Source organism: Cryptotermes secundus, unplaced genomic scaffold (genome assembly GCF_002891405.2).
Source record: "Cryptotermes secundus unplaced genomic scaffold, Csec_1.0 scaffold5, whole genome shotgun sequence".
Taxonomy (NCBI): domain Eukaryota; kingdom Metazoa; phylum Arthropoda; class Insecta; order Blattodea; family Kalotermitidae; genus Cryptotermes; species Cryptotermes secundus.
This window is the reverse complement of record NW_019724742.1, coordinates 1077165-1101629: the sequence shown is the minus strand read 5'-3', so window position 1 is coordinate 1101629 and position 24465 is coordinate 1077165. Positions and strand designations below refer to the sequence as shown.

General features: G+C 37.8%; 1 protein-coding gene across 8 annotated transcripts; it reads right to left on the bottom strand.

Moving 5' to 3' along the window:
* Positions 1–987: 987 nt before the first annotated feature.
* On the bottom strand, positions 988–23874 carry LOC111862749 (glycerol-3-phosphate phosphatase). 8 transcript variants are annotated; one of them, XM_023848402.2, is made up of 8 exons: positions 21279–21468; positions 19038–19311; positions 16388–16486; positions 15685–15845; positions 14443–14580; positions 7811–8024; positions 5023–5164; positions 988–1386 (listed from the first exon to the last, which is right to left on the bottom strand). In XM_023848402.2, exons 2-8 carry the CDS (start codon positions 19093–19095, stop codon positions 1206–1208), a joined length of 993 nt encoding a protein of 330 aa, XP_023704170.1. In that variant the 5' UTR covers positions 19096–19311; positions 21279–21468; the 3' UTR covers positions 988–1205. The 8 variants fall into 8 exon arrangements, with proteins under 8 accessions (XP_023704170.1, XP_033606654.1, XP_023704171.1 ...); XM_033750763.1 differs by having other exon boundaries at positions 19050–19311; positions 21279–21467; XM_023848403.2 differs by lacking the exons at positions 19038–19311; positions 21279–21468 and adding an exon at positions 23768–23874.
* Positions 23875–24465: the final 591 nt, after the last annotated feature.

Below are 24465 nucleotides of genomic sequence, written 5' to 3'. Positions count from 1 at the left end.
CACAGAGTAGACAAATGTGCACAATTTCATGAATAAACAAGCCGATAATGGAGAAGTGATTATTGTGAAGCAGCTGCGCTGCTGACGACCAGTGTCCTTAGAGGTAAAGTTGTCCCTGTGCTTAATTAGGCACCATTCTATAATATGCATAAGGGAACACAGGTACAGCTACACACATTCTTAACAATGACATTTAATGGATATGAGTGATCAGCTTCAAACCCAGACCACTTTAGACCAGGGAGAGAGCCCACAGTATCCACTAGTGAGGAAGCTGTGAGGTTCCCAGCCAGTCAGGACACTGTGGAGAAGAGAAAGAACTGTTGACCCTTCAGGAAAAAAAAAAGATCCCAGTTCCTTAGTCATCCAGCTCATAGCCTGACACTATATAGAATGAACAAAGAAGCATGGAAGGAATTCAGTAAACCTCACAAAAGTTGCTATGGGAGAAAATCAGAACCAACATGTACAGTTTTGAGAAATGTTTAATTCAGAGAGAAAATAATAATTTCATACTACGACACACAAGGCAAGCATCCCTTTATACATTCATTTATTAGTACTGAAAGGAAATATAAAACAGTGCAAGGATATTGGCTTAGATCTCAGGTGGAGAGAACTGGAAATAGTAAAGTTCTTATGAAAGAGACAACAACCTGTCATCTATGTGGACAAAATATAGACTGTATCCACTCTTCATAGAGACATGCATGTAACAGGATAATTATTTATTTTTCCTTCCAAAAGTGAACAACATTTGTATTTACAACCATCTATCATTATCAGTTTCCAAGGTGCAGAGCATGACAGACAGAGGGATACTATGAGTTACACAAAAATGAGGTTTTGGATGGATATTTTTTTTTCCCTTGGCACTACAGCACCAGTGGGCCTAGGCCTACTTCCATGAACTTCTCCGTTCACTTCGGTTTTTCTAGATCTTACACATTCGGTAGGACTCCTTGGGCAGGTGATTAGCTCATCGCAAGGCCTCTACCTGTACACAAACACAGAAAAACGCACACACACAAACTAAACATCCATGCCCTGAGTGGGATTTGGATGGATATACTTTACACAAATAACAGTTGTTTTTGTATTAAAACATTTATAAATATACTTCTTTTGTGACAGAACAATCCTGTAGACTTGGTATATAGAGTATACATATGTAATTCATAGAAATGCTTTATGCTTATTTTCTCCTAGGTCAGCAGTGGTAATAGGTCACCAAGTTTGCCTATATAGTAGTCAGGTACAAGACCACGATCTTCTTCATTATCTGACTGTTTCCAGTTCATGACATCATCTAAAGTGTTCACACCTGACAACACTAGTAACGTCTTGAAACCACATCTTGTGCCAAGAAGTATGTCTGTGTTACATCTGAAAGAGATAATAGATCTACTAAATTGACCATTTCTTTGACAATATCGCATTAACTTATCAATGATACTGGAAATAAAAAGGTGACCAAAAATTAAGTTTACACAGAATTTACTACATAAATCAAACACCCCCATGTGATACATGTAAATGGACAATTCTTTAACTGAAATGCATATCACTGCACCTTGTTTTGTGTCAGCTAATGATACAGTCATTATAAAGTGACATGTAGCGATTGCAAGAAACCATACATTGATCAAACAGGACATCACTATAAATTAAGTATAAAGAACAGTGTGAAGCATCAGGAAAAATTGTGATGAATCAAAAATTTCTATGCATATTTTAAATAACGGAACTAAAAAGAAAGAGGCATGTAATATAAGAAAAGTGCAGTGTATAAATATAAAGAAGTCTTCATATCTATCTACATAGAAAAGTAATTTAATTGATGAGCAAAAACACAATGACTTGGCATATGATACCTTAAAAAAACAGATGCAAAAATATTGCACATACTTTTTCACGTATGATTGACCTTGACTACATACCTTCAAAACACAAATAACTGTGCTCAGTTGACCACTGCTGGTTACTGAATGCTGAACAACAATGAACTCAATCCAACCAGTAAAGTCAGTTTTCAAAAAAAAAAAAAAAAAAACTGGCATTAAAGGTTTCTGCCCTTAGTGCATTTTCCAGATGATATCATGTATGCAGTTTTGTTCTGGGAGATGCTTTTCACAAATTAGTGAAATTTAATCAAAACTGTTAGAACCATTTTCAAGAAAACCATTTCCTATTTGGGGAACATCTGAAGGGCCTTACTTTTGGAGCTAGAATGTTCATCTTCACTAGGCACTACCTGTGCTAGATAAATGCCTAAATATAAAATATGAATACAATCCATCCAACTGTTCAGGCACTAGTGAGGCATATGTAGGGGAGACTATTAGATGGGATTTGTATCGGATGTTTGGATTTAATGCACTTATACACACCACTTGGAACTACAGGCAAGACAGCTGTGAGCGTTTTTGCACGATTCTTGTTGCCACATGTTGGTGACCACTTCTGTAACTGCCCTTCAGTTTGTCTCACATCGAACCCTTCCCCTCTGCATCATCCCCCCTCTTATTCCCACTTGTATTTTTGTTCACTCTCACCACACACCTAGAATCCTTCGGTGTAGTGGAAAGGTTCAAGGTGGAAGAGAATAATTGGGTGCCATGAAACCATACCTTACATATGGGTTAAGAGGGAAAATGCGGTTGCACTGATCGATGTTAATGGATGAACGTGAGGGATCTGCCTTAGGGCTCAATGGGCCTTGCTTCGACATGACAGCAGAACACTAAGAAACACTGAAACTCCTTCTTAGCCAATAAAATATTAACTTCAATTGTTCACACTCATAACCACACGTATTACATATTACTCTTAAGTTTATTAATAGTCAACCTTCTCCAGTGTTAAGGGTAAGTGCCCTTAATTGGTTAATGGAAGGTGTGAAATTTTGCATCTAGATCACTCAAGGGTTAGTTGAGAACTGTTTTTGAAAGCGTCATTTTAAGTTAACATGCATCTACTTCAAATGACATAAACTCCCCTCATAATTCATTTTTTATTGGCTGGCCAACAAAGGTAATCTGCACAGCCAATAAAATTTGCATAATTAATTTAAATACTTCCAGAACCTTGTAACAGATCTAAAAGCTTCCGTAAGCTTGGCTGGAGTACCTGATACACATGCCATGCTAGTTATTGTGGGATTGTCTTGGGTTGCATGTCTTATCTAAACAGTCCTTGCTAAAATTTCTCAGAACAGTTACAGCAAGATCTGAGTATATGTCACTCTGCTGGAATGCCTGTGTGGCACTGGCGCTACTGGTGTTACGTCTGCATGTATTTTATGCAGTGATGTGTATAGTGCTGCTGTCCTGCTGGCATGGTGTGCAATTCTGGGTTAATGTTTTTATAGTAATTATATGTGTAGAATATAGCATTTTGGAAATTAAACAGTACTTTGTTTATGTGCCCATTTTGTTGTGCATGCAATAAATATGGAACTTTTCAAAGCTGTTCATATGTCTGCCTTTTTGGGCTATTTATATTATTTCCACTGAGTTTTTAAATTACAGAAGAAAGTAATAAGGATCATATTCAGTATGGGACCCAGAGGCTCATGTAGAAGTCTTTTTAAGAAATTATATATTTTACTATTGTCATGTGAATATATTTTTTCTTTGATGTTGTTTGTGATAATCAGAATAATTTCTGTTCAGGTTCAGAGGTTCACAGCCTGAACACTAGAAACAAAAATCAAATTTATATTCCAACTTCAAATGTTTCTGTTTTCCATAAGGGCACTATGCTTACTGGTATTAGGTCATTTAATAGATTGCCAAAGAACATTCAAAATCTTAGAAAGGATGGGATGAATTTTTGGAGCATACAGTAAATAATTAGTTAACAGTATAAGTTTTGAGGTTTTCATGGCGGTGACTATGAAGAAGGCAGTCTTCTGGGATATGGTGCCATGTAGATTTTGTGTTAACTGACGTTTTGGTGGAACATCAGTTAACACAAAATCTACATAGTGCCACATCCCAGAAGACTGCTTTCTTGAATTACTTACAGTGTTTGTTTAGCTTTGCACTGTCTTTCTGATTTGTTTGCTTGTGTTATGCTTGTAACCAGTTTCATGTCCATTGTATTTTAGACTTGTGATGTGTATGTATGTATGTAAATTCTTGTAGCATAAGGCTTGTCTGTAAGTTTTTCATTGTATATTAACAGCATGTCATCTGCATATATGAAGTAGTGTATTATTTTGAGTGTGATATGGGTGTTATACATGTTTATGTTATTGTGTTCTAGGAATTGTAGATATATTTCATTTAGGATTGCAGAATACAAGGCTTCCATTGCTAATATTTCCTCCTGTTTGTAGTAATCATTATTGCATCTGAAGTAATTTTGTGATAGTACAATATGTGTTATGTTTTTTGTTTCTTTGGTTGTGTTTCATTCTGTTCTGGTTGTTTAATATAGTTTTAATTATAGTGGAGACTTTTCCTGTTGGTATGTTTCTTAACATATTAGATATGTTGAAGGAACATATTCTTGTGTCTCTATGTACAAATCTTGCATTATAATAAACTTAAATTTAAATTGTAATATATAATACATTTTATAATAAAGGGAATTATATAAACAACATATCTGTACAATGCACTCCTGATATGTAAACACTGGCCAATGGAGGGAGGCATAGCAGATAAAGAGAAGGGTGACTGTAAGAGGTCTATGTGCCTGATAATGGGTGCATTAGCTGAAACATATTGTGCATGCAAATGTATAGTGTGTTGATACTAGAACTGTGTCCACTGAAATAATAAAAAATATCATCTCACACACAATATAACACTGCACTATAATAGTTCTATCATAATAAATGAAGACAGTGGAGAAATAAATAGCTGACAAACTGGAGGATACCCATGAAAATGTGTTCCAATTCACAAGAGACTCATGTCCATGCCTCAGCGTTTCTATATTCAATCATTGCAAAAAAAAAAGGCACACCCCATAAGGAAAGTGGTCAGCTATGACATATGGAATGACTACTACCTGTCTCCTATCATCAGAGTCCTCTCAGGATCAACATTATATCGTTTTCTTATTGCATCAATGATGTAGGTACTAGGTTTCCCAATTAGAAATGGTTTCCGACCTGCACATGTCTCTATGGCTGCCACCATGCTGCCTGTACCTGGGGAAATAGAAAACTAATTAAATATTATAAAAGTAAATGTATAAAATTGAGAACTAATGTAAGTGTGGGACATAAATGTGGGCAAGTAAGAGGATAAAACCAACGATTCCTACGTTACATAACACCATTTCAACTGCACAGCCCATCCTCCGATCTAAACATAAACAGGATTAAAACATGAAGAACTAAAATTTTACCTGTTACTTTGTTTGGGTGTGAAGTGTTGTCACACACAGGAAGAGCACACGTCAAGGGTGTCAGAGAAAAAAGTGTTACGGAGAATACTGGAACAACAGAAGAAAAAGTACCTGCTACCAAAGCACAATAGACTACTGTGGGTCATGTTGCAAGGGCCAAGGAGGCCTACCCCTCATACATCAGGAGACTGAAAAAAATGCTCTAATGGGGGGATCTGTGAAATTGACTTTAATCTGTTGTTGTTGTTATTGTTGTTACCATGATAAAATCAAGATAAAATTAGTTGGGCAGGATATGTAACAAACTTGGGAGAAGATAAATACATACAACATTTTAGTCACAAAAACCTGAAAGTAAGACACCACTTGGGAGGCCTCCACATAGTTGGGAGAATATTAAAATTGATCTTAAAGGAGTAAGATGTGGACTGGATTCATCAGTTTCATTATAACTTTCAGTGGTGCATTCTTGTGGACCCGGTAAGAACCTTCAAGTTCCACAAAAGGCAGGGAATTTCTTCATTTGTCACATGACTACTAGCTTCTCAAGCACTCTGCTCATGGAGTTACTTAGTGTTCACCTGCATTAGTTAAACACTGTCAAATCAGACTGTATGATCATGAACACTGGTGAGTAAAGAATCTGTAAAGAGATGACTGAAACCTACTTCAAGGTTATGTCCTGGTATTCACCTGGACAGAAAGATGAAATGCACTGAAAACCTCAGTCAAAATAGTTAACAGCATGGCTGTGATATGAATGAGGTATATCCAAGCACAAGACTAGAGAGATACCACTAAAGCAACCTGCTCAGCAGAAGTCAGTAAATGAGGAAGCACGGTAGTGTACCTGCATGCTGTGTATATGGACAAGCCCAAAGCTCCTCTTTCAGGAACTAAACTGTATAAATTGTAATATCCCTCTATTCATCTTCTGCCTTGCGTAGGACAGATCTTATTGTAAAATGTAAAATAAATGTTTCTCTCATCCAACTGTTCAGATGCACACATATATTTATAATCACGTGAGCTACATCAAATAAAGTGCCATTAAATTTGAGAATACATTCCTCTGAGACCATGAAGTGAAGTGAACAGAATATTTCAAACGGAACAATACAGTTTCCATGAATCTAATTGTACTGAATTTCTTGATGTCACCATTCTGTAACGGTTATTTGTGAACAATTTGGGATCTTATAGAATGCTCTTATATACTGCTCAAGCTATTAGAGTTTAAAGTAATAACGCTCTTACTTCATAATTTAAAAATATTGTAATGTGTTTCGTTACTGAAGACGCCGTTCGGATTGTTAATTGGGTTATTTAACAACCTACCAATCTCGGCTACAATTAATTACAACGCTGTTGTGGGGTTTCACACTTTGTAACCCTATTCGCAATAATCAACTCACTCTGTCCTCAGTAGTCTACACGTATTAATTACGATATGGGAGCGATACAAGTGTCAATGTATCACACACTCCCAATTATTACTCAGTTATCACAAACTATCACTGATTATCACACACTCTCCGACTGCTGACTCACTTCCAACAGTCTTTGGCGGCTGTGTAGTTCCCTTATATAGTCGCAGTGTTTGCCTGTTACCCTTGTCACAGCTGCGTTGTGTGCCATGTCACAGTGCGGAGGGGGGGGGGACGGAGCGCTGACACAATATTATTAAGCTCCTGCAGTACAAAGTATATATGGAAGGTTCAACAGAAGCATGATCAAGAGGTATTACCAGAGACCAACATTCAAAAGTTACTGAAATCTAGACCCCATTCACACACATTGTATCACTCTCAGATGTAAATTCTCATAGACTACATAAAAAACGTGCTGGGGGGTGATGGAATCAGGGCTCCAGAATTATAACTTAAACCTATCTGCCATTCATTTACCCATAATCACAGTGTGATTCATACAAATAGTTTTATACTTACCACTGCTCTCTTCAATAAATCACTCATGGAATGTCAGTAAATGTACATCTTGAACTCTGGCTGGTACATCGCCTGTACAGTCTCAACCTCTTTCCCCTGTGGTACTCATGTCTTCAGACTTCTGAAGGCAATCAAGCAACACAGCTTCCAGTCATGTGCTGAAACGTATAGGCTGTGCACTAATGATTTTATCAGCTGACTGTAGAATTCCACAAAAGAAAAAAAAAGGTATCCAGCACTTCGTGATTCAAAGGATACACCAAACAATGCTTACAGTGACTCCGTGTGACTGGGTCAAAAAGATTTCTGGCAATCGCACTTGTATAGTTTTCTACTGCACCTCCCATATACTTTCATGCTTTGAGCTCTGCCAGCAACAAATATACCTGACTGTCCTGTTCTAAAAGCATAAGCTGTATGGCAAATAACGAAAACATATATTACATAAAACAAACAAGTTGCAAAATTATGAATATTTCAATTGTGTTTACACCCACCAGGAATAACACAGTCATTGATGAAGCTAGGTCCTCTTTCATCTGTGTTGGTAGCAATGAAGAGACAGTCTGGGTGATTCAAATAGCTTGCTGCCTTCAAAATCTTGGGGTAACTGATATATTCATCAAACCCCACAATAACTGCACCCACATCTGGATCTAGTTTGAAATCCTTCATCACCAGTGTTGCCACATCACTGATTAGAGGATCTGGCTGTGTGAAAATTAGGAGTGTTAAGAATATGAAGCAGGAAGTAAGAGTTCTGAGTCTTCATGTATGTAGGTAAGTCAATAAGTAAGTTACAAATGGATGTAGAACTTAAACAAATATGAGTACTGGTTTGAAAAATGCTTTTATTTCTCAACATAACCTCCCTGTACATTGAGGCACTTGTCCCATCATTTCACAAGCCCCTGAAAACCAGGAGCATAAAATTCTTTGGGCTGCTGTCGGAACCAGGCGTGTTCACACAGCATGGCCTACCTCACAATGCATGACAGGTTGCATGCTTCTGTTGAATGGCCTTACGAAGTTTCCTGAGGATGTTACAGTAGGAGTCAGCATTTATAGTTTGTCCTTGAGGCTGGAATGTGGTGAGCAGTATGCCTTCGTGATCCCAGAAGACTGAGCATCACTTTCCTGGAGGATGGTGTCACCTTAAACTTTTTTTTTGGCAGGCAGGCTGGTAATGGTGAACCCAAGACTCATCACCTGTGACAATTTGGGCTAGCATATTGTGTCCATCATGGTAGCAATTGAGATGCTGTAATGCCAGACCCATTCTTTGCATTTTGTGTTGTGGGGTCAGCATGCGCGGCACCCGTCATGCACAGACTTTGTGAAAACCTAACCTGTCATGCATTATGAAGTAGGCCATGCCATGTGAACATGCCTGGTTCTGACAGCAGCAAAAAGAATTTTGTGCTGCTGGTCTTCAGAGGCTTGTGAAATTATGGGACAAGTGCCTCAGTGTAGAGGGAGATTATGTTGAGACATAAAAGCAATTTTCAAATCTTATTTGTTTAAGTTCTATATCCATTTGTAACTTACTTATTGACTTACCCTCATACATTGTAGGAGATACAGACATGCATCATTCCAACGAACCTCCATCCATGTCTTTCACAGTAAAACACACTACAAACTGTCACATATAAACACTAAGGCCATGTCCCTCAATCTCACCTAGTATCTCTCCTGAGCCAGATGAATACAGTTCATATCACCATATTCATTTAAGATCCATTTCAATATTAAGAATGCTGTCTTCTGGGATATGGCACCATGTAGATCTTACGTCTGCAGTCACCTGCTCAAGCTGCTTCCTCGCTCATGGATTTTTCTACCCTGAAGATTGTGGCGATATATTCCTCCGAAATGTCAGTTCACAAAAGATCTGCATGGCTCAACATCCCAGAAGATGGCATTCTTCATAGTCACCACAGTGAAAATCTCAAATCTTACATCTCAATATTATGCTCCTATCTATACCTAGAACTTACAAGTGGTCTCTTCTCTTCAGGTCTTCCAAACAAAATCTGCTCTTCCCTTATGGTGAGAGAACAGCCAAGGAATTTGGGGTCCAATCCCAGCAGGAAGGGACTTTTTTTCTCGACAATGTCCAGGCCAGCTCTGAGGCCTCCCAGATTCCTTTCCAGTGGGTACAGAGGGCTCTATCCCAGGGGGTAAAGCAGCAGCGGCATGTAGCTGACCACTCACTTCCATCCAGTGCCAAAATCAAGAATGCCTCCACTCCCCCACATGCCCTCATGGCATAATGCTTAAGTACATAATTATATACAGGGATAACTTAACATTTTTTAACCTATTGTTAGAGATAAAGTTTCAATCCAATATAAAGCAACAAGCTACAGTTTTGTATATTTTGATGTTTATGTTTTTAGACAGACTGAAAGAAAACAAAAATTTTGGAACAGAATGGTTGAAAGCATTCCTCAAAATTAATCTGCTCTTAAGTTCTATGTGAATACAATTTTGACTTGTTAATGTCATTCATAAATATTTTAACTCTGGCATATTTTTTAAGCATTTATTAGCCATTTTTGTTTATAATTTTGTACTGTATTTCTGTAGTAAGACTGCAGCATAGATTTGCAACTTACATTTACAACTAGATTGACTTCGTTAGTAGAATCTAATAGGGCTGCATTTTTCTCTTTATGGTATTTAAGTTCAGCTGCTATGGCCCACTGCTTCTCTTGGACCCCTCTCCCCTAATGACAGACTCAACTACTTAATCATCAATTATTTTCACTGCATGTAGATTGATAGAGTGTTAAATGTTACACATTTCCACACAAATTTACTAAAATTAAGTCATAAAACTCACTCACTCACACATTGAACCTCTTCATATGAACTCTGTGCATTGTTTGTTTAATAACTGCCAGTCGCTCCCTAAATTTTGCTACCACCATATAGTGTCAGTATCAGAATCTGCTGTCCTGAACAGTCACACATCAAGTATGCTTAAATGCCATCTCCAGTCTATCAAAATATGGTCAATTTTGTCGTGCATCTTCTCATCAGGAGATGTCCAAGTAAATTTATGAATGTTATGATGTAGGAACTTTGTACTTTTGACAATAAGACTTTTGGATGAGGTAAAATTTACTACACTAACTCCATTATCATTACTAATTTCGTGTAAACTCTCATTCTCAATTGTTTCTTTGAAAATGTCTTCCCTACCCACTTTGGAATTGCGCAAAACTCACTTCTGCTCATTGTGCATGTTGACTAAAATTATCATTATCACCATTATATAACTTGTCTCATAATTTGTATCAGTGTGTGTTTTAATCTCCATTGTTACATACTCATCTACTTTAAGTAAACAAAATTCATTTCATGGATTATTTTGTCACCACATTCACATACTAAGAGAAGGAATGCATTGATAGGCACACAGATAGGAATACAAAGAATCTGCCTTCCCATGTTCAGGGGTACAGAAAATGTACTCCTTCCTTACAATATCATAAAACGTTTTCCTTTTTGGATCATAGTCCTATTCTTCGTAAATGTTATAGAAAGTCTGAGGCTAAAATTACTAACATTAATCATACAAAGCACAGTCATTACTACATGTACTATCTGCTGTAACACTGCTAAAGCTCTGCATTTTTCCCACAGAGTATACTTGTGTACAGTGAAACCTTACCAATCTAAACCCATGCAAATCCGAAAGTATTCATTCATTCATCAGTAATCTGTCAGACGACAGGTCCACAGCCTCTTCCAAAACAGTTTCTCCACTTAATGCGATCTTCTGTTTTTGGAAAGAGACTATCCAGGAAAAGTGATAATGTGGTAGTTTTTCCATTTGCTTTCCACATCGCAGTACAACAGCCGTTCAAACCACTCTGGTCACGCCTGTTGCTATACGAACTTGAACCATCTCGAGCATCATTTTCTCTGTGCTTCAAGTCGCCGCTGATGACGCTGCTTCCGGCATCAGTTTTCGGTGTCTCTCTTCGTCTGATGCCTACCCTTTGACCTGTCCAGCAAGGGAGGCCCTGCCTATACCGCTGGTATAGCCCTCACCACGATAAGGTGGAGACACCAACGAGGGGCCGAAAGTATACCATATAAAAAAGGCACTTCCAAAACTTACAAATGTAATCTAATTATTTTACTCCTTTACAGTAAAAGTGAATTCCTGTGAAACATAACATTATGTACAAGTACTATGTTTTTGGACATATCCAAGTTAAAGAATTATCTACATGCTCATTCCTTCTACTCTTTAGATGAATACTTCAATGTAAATAGAGAATGATGTAAAATTAAGTTATATTAATTTTTAAGCTAAAATTGCCTGTACTTATGTATGTAACCTTTTGACTTGTTCTGTATCCAAAGGTACTAACCTACTTAGGATTTATAGAATGTAAATAAATTCAATTCAATTCAATTCTCATTTATAAAAAAAACACCGTTTCTATTTTAAAACACAATGTTTCGGAAACCGGATTCTGTCACTGTCCTCAGGTAAAACCTACTCAGTTGGGTCCAATAGATACAGCTAGTCCCTATCTCTGGACACCTATGCCAGTTTCAGAAGGATTCTTAATCCAAGCACAACACAAACCATCTGTGAGAGCTTGGATTATGAACCCCTTCTGAAACTGGCATAGGTGTCCAGAGATAGGGGCTAGCTCTGTCTATTGGACCCAACTGAGTAGGTTTTACCTGAGGATGGGGACAGAATCCAGTCTCTGAAATGTTGTGTTTTAAAACAGAAACAGGACTTTTTTTTTTAAAAATAGACAAGACGATGGATATTGTCCAAAAACATAGTACTTGTAGCAATTTACCATTGTCACAAACTTTTAGATCTTAATACCATTGTGTTAATGAACCTACCTCTCTATACAGTGAAAGATGTAACCTGGTTACTGCTTGCCCTGAGTCCAGCATGTAACCAATGTCCACTGGATATCGTTGATGTTTATATACAAAATGTAACTATAAATCTTTTGAATACATGATTTTATGAGTACTAAAAAATTCTAATTATTTATTTCAAACTGAGTAATATGAATGATTTGACAGTCTGAACACACCAGCACTTTAATTAGTCCAGATGATTAAGGTTGCATTTTGGTTCATTAGATTCTCAGAATAAGTGGTGATTACTTCTGCAACAGTATTAACCAACTGTTCTTTACAATGCAGACACAGCATGCTTCCAGGGTGGTAGGAAGTGAATCTATGAATAATACACAGAAGAAATTTGTGCTTCAAAGGGTAAAAATACAGAACTACTTCTTTAGGTAGCCTATAACATTTTGTCTACAGGGCCATGCTCTTTCATTCATTCATTCACTCTTTATTTTTCCATATATATCCATATAGGTTAACAAACCAGGATGTGGAAATAGTCCCTTTGAATACAGATATATCAACATGCATATACAAAATTGCACGAGTCAATAAAACAAAGACACTTGCATCAGCCTATAAATATAGATAATATTATAGGATTTATAGATTTCATTTAATAGACATACTTAAAAAATAACCTACTATAAAACTTGTATTTACACCATTTCATATAAAATACCCATATTAACTAAAACACAGTCAAAAATTACACACCTATGACCCATTACATCTATAATATCAGCATCATATTTAACTCCATAAATCCATACAGTATATACTTTAACACATTTAAAACTGTTAAAATTCTAATTTATATATTCAAATTTATTATTTATTCATTCATTCATTTATTTCATTTCTGTTACTCCAGGCTGGTACGTTGTGCGTTCAAGTTCTAAGGTCTCCGATTTTTTTTCTCACACAATAACCATACAAACAATTTGAAACTTCTGTCACTTTTCAACGTAATCTCCCTGCAGCCATACACATTTTTCACAACGTCGACACCTTGATTCCATGGCCGCTATGAACGCTTCTGTAGAAGTCTGTTTTGACCACTGGAAAATCGCGCTTTGTTTCAGGATTGAAAAACGGCATCCATGTCTCATCCATTGTCACAACTGATGAAAACAAAGTCCCATTCATGCCTTCATCACGTGTCAACATCGCCTGGCAAATTGCCATGCACAGCCTTGTGGTTGTCCACCAGCATTTGTGGCACCCACCTGGAGGACATTCGCAGGTCTTCATGCAGGATTGTGTGCACAGATCCCACGGAAATGCCAACTTTGGAGGCAGTGTTTTCCACATTCAATCGGCGATCCTCCAAAACAACTTTCTCAACTCGGTCGAACATGTTGTCAGACCAGCTGGTGCAAGGCCGAGATTGTTTTGATTCGTTGTCACACAACATTCGGCCTTCTTTGAACTGTCACACCCACAAACGCACATTTTTCACATTCATCACACCATCACCACATGTCTCACTCAACTGGCGATGAATTTCAATGCGTGTCACGCCACACAAGTGGAGAAAACGAATGATTACTCGCTGTTCTTGTAACGAAAACGTCGCCGTTTTAAGTATCAAAAACACTGCTCACTCTCGCTGCCACCACTAGAGTTCTGTGTGCTGTACAGTGCTGCCATCTCTGTCACGCATTCACAAAGAGTGCACACGTATTTTAAACTAAACCGCATGTGTCTATCTGCTCCCAGTCCCAAGAAAAAAAAATCGGAGACCTTAGAACTTGAACGCCCCTCGTAAAACCGTAGATCTGTGCTGCATAGTGCATGCTGTAGCATGCACTATGCAGCACAGAGAGAGTAGAGTCAAAGTAACCTTTAATTCAATTGTCCCCTGCCAGTTGATGTGTTGCTCTACGTTTCTTACAAAACAGAATATATACACTACAATGTTTTCAAAAGCCAATTCACTACTTCATTTCATATGATGTAAACTGGAAAGTACAGAATGATTTCTACTTCACAGAACTCACTAAAAACTGAACTGAATATTCTAATCATGTTAAAACCTTGACATTCAGTCATAAAATAATTACATTTAAAAAATGTTAAGTTGTCTTGCCTTCTAACCAATTTATGTAGCTGATTCTAATGCTGAATATTATAGCACATATCTGATCTAATAGATCGCTCTGGATGTATAAAGATAGAATTCTTCACTGCATAGTCTTTCTAATGAGTCCTATTTACTTACCCCAACTCCAAAACTTCTAATGCCCAAACGACTGAGCTCTCTGGAAATCCCACTTGTACCAACAACATACACTTTTTTTTTGAAACCAATATCATGGAGATAGCAGGCAGTGAGATATGAGGTAGTGAGTACATCATCCTACAAAGAAACATGATGAAAATGTGTGAACATTCAATTTTTGAAGATGTCAGGCAATCAAAATGAAGCTAAATTGACAGTAAACTTTACACAATAAACTAACCAGCATTTTACAAGAACTTATTAAACTGAAGGACTGTATTTTCTGATGTAAGTAAAAGGAAATGATTCCTATTACAAATGTTTTAGATTTGAAACCCAGTCAGAACTTCTCACTTTCCCACTCACATAACCATTAGAATAAAATGAGAGTCTCTGGTTTACTTTTAGCACAAGTACCATCACAAATCCAATATCTTTACTGACACCAACAATTCTGTCTGACAGCCAGATAGTCCTACTATCATTTTAATAACTGTAATTCATCATGCTCTGAATATATTATTGATGTGAAAATTATTTCATGGATAGCTACATAAGTAAGTGACAGGATTCATTCAGGGCAGTTATGAGTTACAAGTAGTAGTAATGGCAGAAGCACGCGAAAAAGCAAGCAAGTCAGCTCTCAGTAGGAGATAGCCGATGGAAGTTCATAGTTGAAGAAGAATTAGAAGCTGGCCTATGAAGACTTAACATGTGATTAGAAGATTTTATTTATTTGTAATATCAGGAGCGTGTAATTCAGTGAGACTGTTATGGCTGCTGTGCAATAAATCCTTGAAGACAGAAGACATTAGTGTGGAGTGACTGTAAATTGTGTAAAGCAGCAACAGTGTAATAATTAATGGTAGTTATGACCTGTAGGTTATTAATAAATCCAATTACCAATCCCAACCCCATCTTTAGTCACCAGTATATGTGACACAACATTCAATGAACTTTGCACGGTGAAGTACAATGTCAAAATCTACAAACTCAAGTACAGCTGAGTTTATGCTGTTCAAAAATTTTGTTATACAAGAACTTCGGTTTGTTAAATAAAACTCACCACAAATATGCATCGAGAGAATGGAATTTATATATGTATATAGATCATGAGCATTCAAAAGTACACATGCGTGGGGTTGTGCGTGTGGGGGGGAACAAGGAGGGAGGAAGGAGGGGGAGACACTTTTTCTTTATGCTAAACTTCTCTCAGACTATTCCAGAATGGTGTTCACTAACTTTGGTTGACGTGAATCCTAATTTATCACATTTCACACAAAACTCTTCCCTAGTGATAACATTGTTATTAGTAATGTAGAACACACGTTTCCCCATCTCACGAAACTTATTCAGGACGTCTGGAGCTCCAGGAAGTATCTTCATATGTAACCATAACACACCTGAAAAAAAAATAAATGCATATTTTTCAAAAATGCTTTGCAGAATAACTGCTAGTGAGTCTTATAATACTACTTAATGAATACCATTAAAAGTCTATTAAACAGGGCCATGAGATACCAATTCTAAAATCCAGATTCATATTTTAAACTTAGTAAGACAAATTTTATCTTATAAACAACTTACAGCCATGAGAAGGAATTAATATTATCAGATACATAAAACAAAACAGATCAGACATTCAAAGCACAAAATGAACAGGAAGTTAATTCTTAAATATACCTTAATTGTAAAGTTTTTCAACAACATCCTGTCATGATTGAATATTGAAAGCATAATGACATTTTTCTTCCCTATCACGTGGCAATATTGATTCCTGAGATGGCAGGAAGTAGCAATTTCTTTCTCAGAACATACAACTCAAAATACCGAAAATATGAAACATTTACAGTTGCATTTTCTCTACTGTGGTCATGCACGAAAAAGATTTAAAAACATATAAAAGATAAAGACATATATTTTCTATAAGATTAAAACGTTTTACCATCACAGTCCGTTAATATAGTGTCTATGGAACTAAACAGATTTTTAACTTCATCTCTGCTTAAACTTGCCAGATTCTTGATTGACATTCTTATTGATCCTGCAAAAATGAAAAAGAAAAAATATCAGAGTTTAATTACATTATACTACACATATTCCTTATGGTTTCCCTCTTCACAGAAATAAAGATTATTTCATGGCAAATACATCAAGTTCAAATGAAATTCTCAAAAAACATTACCCAGTGAAATCACTTTACTTTTTTTTTTGTTTCATGCATCCTGTTGTTATAATGTACAATTACTCTATTAAAACCATCACAACACAACAATATTAGAGCCAAACTAGGCACTGATAGTAATATTGTTGTGTTGTGACGGTTTTAATAAAGAAATTGTCACTTTACGTTGTTTTGTTGGGACCAAAAATACTAAGCAATGTATGACGGGTTTTTCCACGGCCTATGTATGTAGTCTTGACAAATTGTGCTGTCTCCGTGAGGCCTGATTATATATTTTATTGGACCAAAGACGTATGATGTGTAGTCATCATGAATTTGTAATGTGTGACATGTTTTATATCCAGTCCTACAGGGAGATGATTGGATCCATGAAGTGAAAATAAATGTAAATGTAACTGGGGTGATATTGCACAAGTTGAACTATACTTCTATATTCACCCAGCAGCACAACAAATATTCCTACTTCTCACAGATGATGTCTTGCTGCACATTTGGTTTCTTGCATATGCAAAGAGAGCTTATGGTACGGGTAACCATGCCATGCATCTGTTTCTGACTACATCCCCCCCCTTCCAACAACTTTTGTGCCTACTGAAAATGTTTATGAACCTTCACATGAACATTAGCCTGCTAGGAGTATCCAAACCTCTGTAGTTTTTAACTTCCTGTCATCAATATACTAACATGCTCACAGTGGAAACTTATGAGGTGAGAGTGACACTAGCACCACACTGCTAACATACTAGCACATGAATCTGAAATTTATGTCATTATGCTTAATTATGGACCACATCATGAAGATGTGTGATGATACTGGAGGTACACACACATTATTAACCATGGTCCTCAATAAAGGTAAATTGGTCAGCATCATACTCTGGCCACTTTACCCCAGGGACAAAGCATGTGGTATCCATTCTGGTAATTATTTTAACTTTCAACTCTATTTTCGTCCATAATTGAGGGGAATACAATTGGACGTGTCAAAAGATAACAGCAAATACACCACATGTCAAAGCCACATAACAATTACACAATGATATATCATGATAATATAATAACCGTGACAAGGTACATAACAATAAAACATGCACAAGATCAAAAGAAAATATCAGTAATATAAAACATATAAACACAATATTAAAAACTGCAAACCGAAAGACAATCAACAAACTAGTCATCAATCCAACATTAGTTGAAAAACTCTTGAAGAGAACAGAAAGTGCTGCACAGCAAATAATATTTTAGTTTCTTCTTAAAAACATTAAAATTTTCAACACTTTTCAATTCAAGGGGAAGGCCATTAAATATTTTAGTTCCCATACTGATTAAAGTATTACAAACCTGGACATACAAATTATGTTTATATGGTATTGTAGCTGTGAATGTCAGAATACTGAGGTGTATAGATCTTTTTCTTTATTACAAAACATAAAATCTCAAATATTCAAACTAAAGAGGTAAGTTAAAATCTTAAATTCAGCAAACATATTTTTTACAGGATACTCTATTATTAACAAATTTAATCACTCTTAGACATTTTTTCTTTACTTTAAACCCAGTTTCAGAGTCCTTAAGCCCCCCACCCCAAAATAATACCAAATTTCAATATCGATTCATACTTAGTAAAATAAACGTTTCTTAATACAGGTAGGCTAACTATGTCATGTAAGGATTTGATCAAATAAAGAGCCTTATTTAGTTTTTTTGGCAAACGTATTAAGTGTGAGTTGTCCAGCTTAGATTTTCAGTAATACAAATACCCAAAAATTTTACATTTGATGAATAAATTATTTCCTTATTATTTAAGCAAAAAACAGGAGATTGGAGTAGGTTTTCTTCCCTGAAAGAATAATACTTCAGTCTTATCCATGTTTATTATGAGATGATTATCATGGAAACAGTTGTCCTCATAGACTGAAGGAGGACTGTCATACTTACATCAATGGTTTCACTGCTCACAATCTATTGTCCTGCATATAAGTCCCCTTGTACTGCCACGAAGACACAACAGCACAACACAGAGACACAATTACATGTCCTAAAGCTTGTAAGTAAAGGTAGAGTTGTCTCTGTGCTCAAATAGGAGCACTAAGCCATGAAAGGAGGCACACAACAGCTTGGATGGTTGAAGCACTATGCTACAAGATGGACGGTCACACTTTCAAGTCCTGAGGAGGTGAATTTTGTCAGTTTATCTAATCCTTCCAGCTGCACTATTTCCCTGGGGTCGACATAGCCTCTAACAGAAATGAGTACTTGGAATCTTCCTGGGAGTAAAGTGCGGCCGGTCGACACGTAAGGCTGACAACCTTACCATCATCTGTGAGCCAGCTGTCTAGAAAATGTGGAAACATCGACATCTCACAACCCTATGGGCCTCCACTACCTGTTACAAGAATAGCTTTACCTTTCTCTTTACCTATGCCATGAAGACATATGGGGGAGTGGAGGCATAGCTCTGCCATTCTTGATCTTGTTACTAGATGTAGGAGAATGATCAGCTTCACAGCCCAGCTGCTTTATCCTTGGGGAAAGAGCCCTGATGCCCATTGGACAGGAGGCTGGATGGGCCCCAGAGCTGGTCTGAAAGCTTGTTCTGAAGCCAAATCTCCGTGCAAAGTGACTTACACTGCAGCTCCATCAGTTGCCTCAGAGCTATGCAGGTCTATAGGGTCAGGTATCTAGGAAAAGACAAGCTACTTATCTGCTTTGACAGAGAATCTTGATAATGACAAGATGGCTTGGGGTGCATCAGTGAAGACTATGCAAGACACTTACTGGATCTGTACACAGGAGGTAACATTGTCAAGTCTGCCACCAAGGGAAGAAAACAGCTCAATATATGGAACAGAGTTCGGCTGTATAAATGCTGTTAAGACTACAGAGTCAGTAGGAGACAGAGGCAAAGGCAAGTGCACTTGAAGCTTGAACAAATAACCTGTCAGAACAAATTGCCATGTATTTCACAGGGGTGGGATATCCATTGGGATATCAAAGGGACCATTTCCACATCCTAGGTGTGTTACCTGTATGGATATATGGAAAATAAAGGAAATGAATGAATGAACAACATAATAGGTAAGGAAAAATGTTTTGGCCTCTAACATGCTGGATGAGTCAATGGTCACAGATCAGCTGGATGATATGCCTGTGAAAATCAGATAACAGTCTATTCGGTATAATTTGTAGGAAGTGTACTGAAGTCACTGAAGTTATTGCAGTACACACCAACAGCTCAAGAGACAGTGATGTTTAACTCTCAAACCAATGAAGAACTTCAACAAATCAGTGACAAGTGCACATCAATGATATCTCAAGGGACTCTTTGTTGTATTACAGCAAATATGATTACAAGAACAAATGTCTCTTACAATGACAGACACATTCTATATCTGTAGTACATATGTAGCCCCAGGTGGTGAATTAAAACCACATGATATCTCTTTTGGATTAGTGGGCCCTTGGATCACATGGTACTATGTTTTAAACAGATACTCTAAAACAGAAATTAGTTATGAAGAACTAATTAATTACCCACAGGCAGCTACTTTTGAAGTTCCTTCCAGTCTATGGGAATATAAACAGGAGAAGTGAATATATGGAAAGATTTTAAATTGTTTTAATATCCCACTTTTTAAATGGGTGGGATCTAGTATATCACAAATGTTGCAACCGAATGTCATGACCTTCATGCTCCGTAATCTTTACATATTTATTCCTCTCTTGGAATTGGATCCCTACAATCTCACCATATGTGATAAATACGTCTTATATATTTAACTTGCTGAAATATATCTGGGTAAATTTAATTTTAAATACTTAACTTGCTGAAATTCATTTTATATTCATGGGGCACAAATTAAAAACTGACATCAGGAACTTTCTGATGCCTCATTATAGGTAAGATCTTGCACTGTAAAAAGTTCATGGACTTCAAAGACATGTGTGTCATTATATACAAATAACCATAATTAAATCTAAGTAAAGCAGATTACAAAGCACTTTTCACCGACTGTGAAATTTTAATACTTCCACTTTGGACTGTTAATTAAAAACACATTTCATACTTGCAAAACCAAATTCAAATTAACGTGTACTATCGCTCACGACGAAAACGCCAATCACTTATGATATAACGAAAACTATTTACATAGGATATTGGTGCGAAAGCCAGAAGGAGAAAGACCACAGGGAAGACCAACACGTAGGTGGGTGGGCAAAATTAGAATGGATCTTAGAGAGATATGATGGGATGATATGGATTGGATAGATCTGGCTCAGGATAGGGAGTAGTGGAGGGCTCTTGTGAACACGGTGATGAACCTTCGGGTTCCATAAAATGCTGGGAAATTGAGTAGCTGCAGAATTGGCGGCTCCTCCAGAAGGGTTCAGCTCCGTAAGTAAGTTTACAATATACGTAAGCTTTAGCAGCCAAACATTCATGCGAATTATAGCTGCTTCGGGTTGTGCTTATGTAACGGGAAAGAAAATGAGAGTTTAATGAAATATCTTTCCAATTTGTTAACAATTTTGTGGTCCAAATTTATTTGCATCGACTTACTAAGGGCATTCTCTCCGCAGTAGCTAAACGATTTTGAAAGTGATGAGATTAATGTAAACATTTTACGTCTTAGATTAAGTTTACTACCTTCAACATACGTCACAATATAACCGCTTATAACCTAAACGTCAACACCCGTCGGAACTAATTAAAAGTGAATAAATTATCAGGTGCACCAATCGAATGAATTTCCCTACCTCCACTAAACCGTACGAAACAATCCCTTAGAAATTGTAAGTTACTCAACCAATCAAGAAATTTTCCCGCACTTTATGAAATCCGAAGGTTAGGAGTAGGGCGGGGTAACTATGACCACTAAGGTCATATGTTACAGGTAGTAACGATGTAACGATGCCATCCCCGATGAAGTTGAACGAACTACGGCTGTCTCTCTGTAAGGGCGCATCATGGACCAGACGATGCGTTGGAACACAGTTTTGGGACACTTCTTGGTCCCGTCGGGCAACGTTTTTTTTTTTTAATTTTCGCTTAGTGGGGGTGGAGTACAGGTGGGTCCACTTGGCACGGCGGCCACTGATTGGCCTATTGTAGTTGTCCCGGGTGATTATGATGATGGAAAATTTGGTGGAATGAAGATTGGCAGGGGAAACCGAAGTACTTGGAGAAAACCCGCCCCAGCGCCACTTTGTCCACCACATATCCCACTTGACCATAGTCGGGATCGAACCCGGGCCACCGCGGAGGGAAACTAGCGACTAACGCTTGAGCTATGGCACAGCCCACCAAGCAACGTTAGTCTCAGGGTCTGGATCATTATGACTAGCCAGGGCTGGCGGCTAAGCTTCCATAGAGGGCAATGGCGTATTTCACGATCGGAGCCTTCCACACGGCGGCATTATGACTCTCAGGTACCACTAAGGTTTCCCGGAGCGAATGCGTGAGAGCACTCATATAGAGGTAGCTCTGGCTACTTGTGTTGTCTCCCTAGTGGGAATGTGGGGGTGATCTGCCACCTCCAGGGGCATTTCATGCGGTTTACTCTGGTCACAACTGCATGGCTAATTAGCATCGCACACCCACTAATTACCTGGGATACACCCAACGTGAACTTTAGGGCCTGGAGGCTCATGAGGGTTTATACACAACAGGGCCAAACCACCTAAGCCAAGGTGTGATTCATCATGCCGAGGGCTGTGTGGCACTTGGGTGAAACATAGCCAGTGTCGTGAACGATCCCTTTGGGGCACCAGGCAGCAGTACATTGTACGTATTTATGCCTTATGGGGTGCTGTGGGTGGTGACCTCTTAAATACCCATTACTTGTGGGACCAATATGGAAACCAAAAAGAAAATAAAAAACGGTCCTCAGGACCTAAAAGAAAGAAGGATTCCCATTCAAGGAGATCCCTATGAGAAATACTTCAGCAGGAGGCTTGAAGCTCCAGTACACCGTTAAGGGGCCCGGTTGCAACCAGTGAAACTGCTGTTGAGATTTCAGCCAAAGGCAGGGATGAACCAGTGGTGAGAACCATGCCTGAGATTAAACTAGGAACCCTTATCTTGGGAGTCAGTAATATTGACACACCACTGCTGGGGGCTAGTTCTTCTAACATACCTACAGATGGAGGTCTGGGACAGTAGTTTCCAGAGAAGGTGTACTCCATCTGGCGAAGAAGGTATTGCCTGGCTGCGCTAGACGGAAATTGAAAAAAGGCAAAAGCAAGGGCAAGCGAAACAGGAACTAGGGGCATTCAGCAACCAGGGAATGCTGACACACCCAAGCAGAGAAAAATCTCGACTGAAACCCTTAAGAGGCCTAGGCCCCTCCGGCCTACAAAAATGACCACACCTCCAAAAAGACTCAGGGACTCTAGGGGACCAGGGAACTACAAGGAGATGCTGACCAACATAAAGATAGCTATCTTCAAGGAAACATATCCTGAAGATAAGCTAACAGAAGATGACCTGAACAGTACCCTTGGGGAACTAGTTGTGTGGGGCTCCTTTAGAAGAACTACCACACCTGAAGTCTTACAGACTGGAGCGAGGTGCATTAATACATGTGTGTGTGTGTGCGTACACCGACCAACAGTCTGATCAATGGCTCATCAGAGTCAACTGCATATTCACAGCTACTCTCCTTATCTGGAGGTCATCTACATTTTCAACCTGATAATGTGCCATCTCGTGGTCTTAAGTGATTCATTTAACATGCCAGTGACTATGCTAATCAAATTATAAAAGCTGACAATGCCAACATTTAAAGAAAGTGAGTACCTTTGACATGTGTCACTATGACATTTCACATCAAATATCTCGGTTCAGTTATTACAGTCCCTGCTTTGTAAGTGGGAAGGTCTGAATCTCACTCCAGAGACTGGCTAACCTGACCAAGGTCCTTTGCATCCTTTCTCAGTTCTATCAGGCAAATGATTGATTAGGACCCTACAATAAAGCATGACCACTTCCACATCCTTCCAAGTTCATCATTCACAAATCACAGTGTCATTTTACATTATATGGTCTGTGAAAATTTATAGTGTTAAATGAACCAAGAAACAACCAAGGTCATCTCATTGACAACTGAAGGAATGGTATTCAAAAGTTAAACTTACCAAGTGTAACACTGAAGCACATTTAACTTTAACAAGCTCTTACAATGACTAGACAATCTTCATGACCACAAATTCTAGAGTACTGCCTTGTCAGGCAGACAAAGATGAACAGGTATGCAAATATAAACCACAACTCAACAATAATAACCCCTCACTGTGTTATCTAATCTGAAACTCAATTTTCCTCATTATCTACACATGACTCAACAGACTATATTAGTATGATGTCACACTCTGCTATGGAAAAAAGACGAATACATAAACACTCTCATTCAGGATGTAGAATATCTAAAACTGCCAATTTTATTACTGATGGATCTGTATCTCTTTTCATGAAAAAGGTCTACTTTATAATCTTCTCCAATGCAATGTACAGGACAAGGAAGTAGTACATATTTTTCTGGTTCTAAGGAATGTACTTTTGTCATAATGGCACTACTGTTTGCATGAAGCCATTCTCAGTTTTGTGATTTCTATCTTGCTATTTGTATTGTGGCCAATAGGAATTGTAAAATAAAAACGTAAAACCTTTCGTGCAGAATTAAAACCATTTTCTCTCTTTTAAGTGTTTAAAGAGTTGTTCATGGCGAGAATTACACAGAGGCTAGTGGAGTTGATTTGACTGCTCCTGGTATTAATCTCAGAGCTTGATTTTGCAACACTTCTAATTTGTTCATGATGGCTGGTGTTGCAGTTAT